At 41.9% G+C, this 6944-nt stretch overlaps 1 protein-coding gene across 9 annotated transcripts; it reads right to left on the bottom strand.

Annotated features, from left to right (window-relative positions):
• Positions 1-5447, bottom strand: LOC147957025 (uncharacterized). 9 transcript variants are annotated; one of them, XR_015610714.1, is made up of 9 exons: positions 4935-5446; positions 4115-4195; positions 3912-3987; positions 3557-3636; positions 3019-3109; positions 2364-2685; positions 839-916; positions 400-655; positions 1-315 (listed from the first exon to the last, which is right to left on the bottom strand). XR_015610714.1 is itself a non-coding variant. In XM_087535349.1 (6 exons), exons 3-6 carry the CDS (start codon positions 3946-3948, stop codon positions 520-522), a joined length of 342 nt encoding a protein of 113 aa, XP_087391475.1. In that variant the 5' UTR covers positions 3949-3987; positions 4115-4195; positions 4935-5447; the 3' UTR covers positions 1-519. The 9 variants fall into 9 exon arrangements, 1 of the variants encoding a protein (XP_087391475.1); XR_015610715.1 differs by having other exon boundaries at positions 2364-2623; XR_015610718.1 differs by lacking the exon at positions 2364-2685 and having other exon boundaries at positions 4935-5447.
• Positions 5448-6944: the final 1497 nt, after the last annotated feature.

Below are 6944 nucleotides of genomic sequence, written 5' to 3'. Positions count from 1 at the left end.
GTGCAACTATGCAGTATTCATTCATAAAACACATCTAGCAGAGCATTCATGTGGGCACATATCTGGCTTATACACATCGGCACTTATGTACAACAAAAGTGATTTGACTACAGGTGAATATGCTATATTTGTTGACTTTAACCTACCGAGGAGTTCCAGAAATACATCAGTATGGATTCTATCTATGTAGTTATCATAATTGCCTAGTTAAATCAAAATGGCCCAAATGATTCAGTCCTGAAATCCCATACTTAAAGCCGGGTCTTAACCTCCACTTCATTCACCCCTGAGATAAATACTGAATCAGGCTCATGGCTGGAAAATGCAAAAGAAATGGTAGGTCAACTCTATGTTCTATTAGTAAGTGACAGAAAATTTGCACGCAAAGTTCAGTCTTACAGACTCTCTCCCTCTTCGTAACCATAGCTTGATGCCACAGCAAGCAGATGCCCGTCCGTACTGAATGACAGAGCAGCAATGTTTGACATGTACTTTGAGTACTGCGATCAAAGCATAAGATCATGAACACCCAGAACACTTCAGATAATCATACTCCCAAAGCAAAACTGCCCCCCAGTCACATGTAACAATCTCTTCTTGTTTGTGCCATCCCACCACGAATCCATCATGGCCTCCGGTGGCAATTGTAGAGCATCTGCAGACAATACATAACAATTCAAGAAACTGAGAACAGATAAACCTATCAGAGATCAGCAAGAAAATTAAACACTGAAACTTTACATTGGCTGGAATGCAGCAACATTGACAGGATAAGGCATTACATAAGTTTTACTCCATTGTACAAAGAATAATACAAAAGTCCATTCCAACTTTGTACCTCCATGAATCAGCCATGCTTGGCACTACATCAACATCTTGCCATCGGTTGCCGCCATCAGTTGCCGATCTTCCGCATCTACACATTGGCAAAATAAAGAAAATTTCTTCAAAAGTGTTCAACTGAAATATAAGCAGATATACAATGTGGGGATTTCCCCCAGCCCTGGCCCCAAAATAGATTAAAATGCATGGGTGCTTAAATTGTTTGGAATGGATGTCAAGGGTATATGTACTATGAAAAGCAGGGGGTATTTTCTTTTAGTCATTTGAACAAACAAGCAAGGTGCATCTTTTGTATCACATATAAATGCAACCATCGGCACAAAAAGTTGTTAAGAGTGGGGATCAAAAGATCCATGAAAAGAATCTGGTGTTTGCTGCAATCATCTGCTTCAATTTATAGGTATAAGTACTTCAAATTCCTTAAATGGTTGGGAGACATATGAAATCTAGATTATAGTACTATTTCAGTTACTGGATGGTTCTTTTCAATGTTATGTGATCATTTCTGTATGTTACAGTAAAATCTATCTTGTACCATAGCACCCATAAATATAAGTACAAATAGCAATGAACAATGATTTCTCAAGCTAAAAAATGTCTGCTATGTCATTCAAGAGCAATAAATATGCCCACTGAAGACTGATAGAAAACAGTAACCTTACTTTGAACAGTGCATCTGACAATAACAATTCTCTTCTCTTTTTACATGTTTTCAAAGTCTGCATATTTTCTTGGAATGATTTCAGTAACATAATGGAATGGCTCGGTATATGCTCTTACAAGCTACCATAAGGCATGTTTCAGACTGGTAGTGTATACTATATTGTTGACTCTGAGATTGGATTTTGTGTTAACTATAGAATCTTGAAAAAAGAAATAGTGGGCTGATTAGATATAACAAGATTTAAAATAAAAAATAAATGATGAATAGCAAAAGAACATTTTTTAATCAAGGGCTAGAAGTCGCTGCACACTTATAAAAAAAAGCTAATTTCATATCAGCTCCGTCTCAATTCAGTGCCACTTTAGAATTAGAAGAAATTTAGAGAGCCATATCATATTTTTTGTTTGTCTAATGCCAAATTTTAATCATGCACTATGAAGGCACAAAGTTGAGGCGTCCAATAGATTTCTGAATTTAATTAGTGTGACTACTTGTTGGAAAATCATCATCATATGACAAAACAAATACCCCAATATGTTCCCATCATAAGAACAAAGGATTACAGTCGGTTGGGTGGGTTGTGGTCACGTGACGAGGACAGTGAGCCCGGCAGCATCAACGCCGTCAGTTACCTACTACTTCGTGGATGCTGACCAAAACACACTGGCGCCCGACTTGCCGGAGATGAGCGACAACATACCCATCTGGTCCTCAATCGACTCCCTAACCGAAACTGGTTCATGTCAGAAACTGGTTCCCTAATTTTCTGATGCTCCATCCACTGTAAATCTCGAGACTCGTGGTAAAGATATATCTGTAGCACAACAAATAGCTATGAAACTTGATAGAGGTTTACCAGGGGACAAATGGGCAATGTCTTTAGTTCTCTTGGCAGCATGAATATTCTTGGAATACATATGTCTGTTTTGGGTGCTTGCATCGTGGCTCCACCAATAGACACCCTACGGTTTACACCACCCATGAGTGTCTAGGCGCCTTCTTTATACTTTGAGGCTTGGATGGACTTGGTTTTGAACCGTAGAGAGTTGAACACCGACCGTCCTTCTGCCCACCCCTCTGCCTTAGGGTGGATGCCCACTGCCCCTCCATCCCTAGCTGATGAGAGAAAGTGGAGATGAGGAGAAGCTGAGATGGGACGAAGGTGGTTTGAAGTCCTCCTTTAAAATTGTAAAGAAAAAGGACAGCCAAAAGTCAAATTACCCGCACTTTACCAAATTTGGCAAAATACTCTTTGAAGTTCTCCCTTAAAACTGTTTCTTTATGAAGCTTGTATGAAGCAGAATCTACATGATTCTATTCTCCAAGAGACACAACTCTTAAGAAAAATATAAAATAGGAACTTAAGAGGTCATCAAGCAAGAAATAAGAAAACAATGGCTAAAATGCAGCAAAAATAGCATCAAGACCAGGTGCAAGTTCACACGCCCTTATGATGATCTGGTATAGTTCCTAGAGCTGAAATTAGGGAGGAAATTGTAGTAACATTAAACCTGAGCATGCTTGCCAATGAGGCGTTGATACAAACTGGATTCCGTCCTGGGCAGGGCATCTCACTCTTCCAATAAGAAACATAAAACCAACCTACAATAGCATATCCGCATAGTCAAGGTAAGACCGGAATCCAAATGCAAGAGGATCAGCACATAAATTTATGCCCCAAAACAAACATGTCATCATTCTGTTGTTAGTATCAACTATGTGCAGATTATTATACAAGATCTCCATTGCCCTGAACATTAGTACAAGAGCCCAAAAGGAAACCTACAAACTAAGATTTCCAAAATAAACAAAAGAAGCTACTCCTGTGCATCATATCCCACAATTAATCTATGATGCTAGCAAAGCTGTACAAAAACAGCTGGATGCGCACAGGGTACAACCACAACATGGCTTGGGCATGCAGTGACCTAACCTACCTTAACTAGTAGTTATGATGTTGCATAGTGTTAAGTGCAGACTTCATCTGAATAGCCTTGCTTGTTCAGTGTTCCTAATTACTGTGCAGACTTTAATTCTAATTTAACCGACCTCATTCGGGTCTCAAATCAAAGAGCAGCAGCTTTCTTTGCTTCAGCCTTCCGCCCTAAAATATCAAGCGCCCATTCAACCTGCAGGTTGCAGTTTCAAGTAATCACAAGGCAAACAAGCACAAGAAAGTAGCATGAACCCTGCAAGCCAATTGTTTTCTTCACTTCTGAACCCACACTATCTTGGAAAATGTTCCGCATCACCAGTGCAGACGTATCAAACAAACCAGTCCAAATTCTAAGCATAAACAAATTCAGTTTTTCGTTGCTCCCACCAGACTATACTGCTTTAATATCGACAGGATTGCATAAACTAAGAAACGCAGAGACAAGATAGCAATGTGCAGTGTCAATACCTCTCGTCTTTGAGGTTGCCGTCAACGCCTCCGTCATCCCCGAGATCTTCCTTCGGCGTTCCGCTTGCTTCAAGCTCTGAAAACAACACAGACGCCACAACACAAAACACACAGAGGAAACACAACATTAAACGGTCTCCATAAATACCATATACACATTGAATCCGATCGGACGGCGGCAGAAAGATTTAAAACCCACTCACTGTGTCGTGGTCGACCAGGAGTCCAGGAAGGCTTCCTTGAGCTGGCTTTGGCACGTGAGTGAATCCTGAGCCAGAGAAACACTGAAGAAATAGATAGATCAGAATATAACAAATACACGTGACTTGTGGAATTTGTATGTTGGAGTGAGAACACAACTTAAAATTGCAGTCTCACTTACAGATAATTGCTAGGCATGGCCAGACTATAACTAATCATCGACACACTCTTAGGTGTTGCCTCTTCATGTCTATATATCTATCTATATATATATATATATATATATATATATAGTGTTACTACACACACACACACAATCATAACCCTTGACAAGACGCATTGCTGCTGTCCTAGGGATCATCATGTGTTGTCTTTGTTTCTAGTCTCACCACTTTCTTTTGTTTGTGGTGTGGTTACCCTCACAATCACGCATCCATAACTTTTCGGAAAGATCGGAATGGCAGTACCATTGCCAAGAGAAAATAGATCAGATGCCATAATCTTGGAGTACCACAATTCATTGTATTACTGAAGAACATTGAGATCACTATTAATTTTGGGATACCACAATCAGACATACGTGCAGATGGCAAAGTTAGAAATATTGCTCTAACCAAGTTTCAAGTGGCAAGATTAACTGTTATTTTAATTTTCTGAAAGAACTTGAGATGACTTCTCTGAACTCTTCTTGATCATCTACATCCATATATCAGGAACTCTCCCAAAAGCAAATACGTAATGAGCAATGGTAGCGAGGCAACATATCCTTACTGACATTGGTGCAGACACATAATCTAGAGAGGATGCGGTGGACGGTAGTACCTGAACATGGGAATCATAGTCGAGAGGCTGCTGCACGATGACGCGCTCCAGGGCCTGGATGCGGAGCTCGTCGTCGGCGTCCCCTTCCTCGTCCGAGTCCGAGGAGTCGGAGCCCGTCTTCCGCGCCTCCTCCAGTGACGTCCGTGGGCTGCGCCGCCGTCGCCTCCAGCAGGTCTGATTCCATCGAGGGGCACGATGCGGGCGCGAGGTGGATCTGGAGCTCCCGGGAGGGGGGGCGCCGCCCGGTGACCCAACCCCGGCGGCGTGCTCGCAGATAAACGAGACGAGAGAGCGAGGGAGGTCGCGTGCTGGGCTGCTTAGTGATGAAGATAAGGAGAAAATTACTGTGGGGAGGTGTTATCTGGGGTACCTGCGACAGTAAAAATCGTTGACGTGGCCTAGCTGAGAGGGCGCTCTTTGCGCGACCCGTAAAGGGTTTAATGAGCCAAAATAATGATATTACCATCTCATCAGCAACATCTTTTCCAACAAACTGCACAGGAATCAATGGCATTCGGGTCCCTTTGTGCCTGGAGTATGTTTCACCTACATCAATTGTCAGCAAACCCCGAAGATCCACATCATCAGTACTCTCTGCAATCTCTCTCTGCTCAATTTGCTCCTCAATTGATGCCTCCGTGTGCACTTCAGACTCATCTACATGTTTCTCAAATTCTTCCACGTAAATGTCAGCAAAAGCACCATCCATAATGCCAATGTCCATGCTTGCAACTGAACCATTGCCATGCAGAAAAAGAAGTCCATCAACCAGGCATTTCCCTGGAACTAACTAGTGTAGCTTGTAGGCGTAGTTTCCTTTGCAATTCCCTCTTTCAACTTGATACAAATCCTGAGCATAAGCACAGAATTCTGCATAACTAAGCATGTCTCTTGGAATAAGCAACTCTATCTCTAGTTCCCCTCCTCTCAAATGAGCCAAAATAATGATATCTGGCCAAGAAGTAATCAAGTGGATCGGGCGGATCCGAACGAGCTGCAAAATGAATGAAATATCTCATTAGTTATACTTACAAAGTAATCCAAATACACTAGTACAATTGCTAAAACCACACCACTCTGCAGTCAAAACTGCACTACTAAATTCACCACTGAAGTTGCAGTCAGAACTACTAAAGCTAATGAAAATGCAACCAAAATTGTAGTCGAAACTACAAAAACTACAGTCAAATGGAAACACACTACTGAAACTAAAGTCAGAACTAGTACAACTATTCAAAATTCAGTCCCAATTCAGAGTAGTTATACTGCAGTAAACTCCAGTAAAATTCCAGTACAAATGCAGTTATAATACAGAGTACTTATACTGCACTAGTAAAACGGCAGTCAAAATTCAGTCCAAATGCATCAAAATTCAGAGTTAGCACGCTTCAGCAGTCAAATCCAGTCAAAATAATTATGCTCTGTTTCTACCAAGACAACCACTACAAACACACTGCAAACTAATCTAACTTTTCCGAAAACAACATGGCGATCATCCACAAATTAACCTCTTTTAATATCAAAACAACAGAGCTATCATGAACACAAGATGCGATCAAGCCTTTGCCCATAAAACAAACATTATCTGATCCCATGTCCAACAAACGTACCTGAAGCCATCTCTTGATTCCCACGGAGACTGATTCGCACCGGTCGACAGCGGTGTAGCCCTAGCCGCAGAAGACAAGAGACCTTGCGCTCCCTCTATGCTATGCTAAGGCGACGTCCAGCGAGGCAGACGGTGGTCGACGACGGTGGCAACGGCTACAACGGCAACAACGACGACGGCGACGCAATCGCAGCAGGTGTGGATTGTTGCGCTGCAGCCCTTGCGATTTTCTCTCTGCACTACGAGGATGAAACAGAATCGAGATGAATATGAGGCCCACTTGGTTCAGCGACCTGATGCCACATGAGCATGCCAAGTCAATGACAAATTAGTGCCTAATCACGAAACCAGATGCAAAACCACTCTTAATGTGTCACTAAACCGCTCAGGGCTAGATTAAA

Source organism: Triticum urartu, chromosome 7A (assembly GCF_056163025.1).
Source record: "Triticum urartu cultivar PI428250 chromosome 7A, HENAU_Tu73, whole genome shotgun sequence".
In the NCBI taxonomy this organism is placed as follows: domain Eukaryota; kingdom Viridiplantae; phylum Streptophyta; class Magnoliopsida; order Poales; family Poaceae; genus Triticum; species Triticum urartu.
Note: the sequence above shows the minus strand (reverse complement) of the source record. Positions and strands in the feature narration are given on the sequence as shown.

Excerpts from the sequence above, each read along its gene's own strand:
- LOC147957025 (XM_087535349.1), bottom strand. The coding sequence starts at position 3,948 with ATGACGGAGGCGTTGACGGCAACCTCAAAGACGAGAG. Across the intron at positions 3,110-3,911 it reads GGCAACCTCAAAGACGAGAG|GTTGGTTTTATGTTTCTTAT; the intron begins GTATTGACACTG and ends ATGCTATTGTAG. Across the intron at positions 656-838 it reads AGCATGGCTGATTCATGGAG|ATGCTCTACAATTGCCACCG; the intron begins GTACAAAGTTGG and ends TATTGTCTGCAG.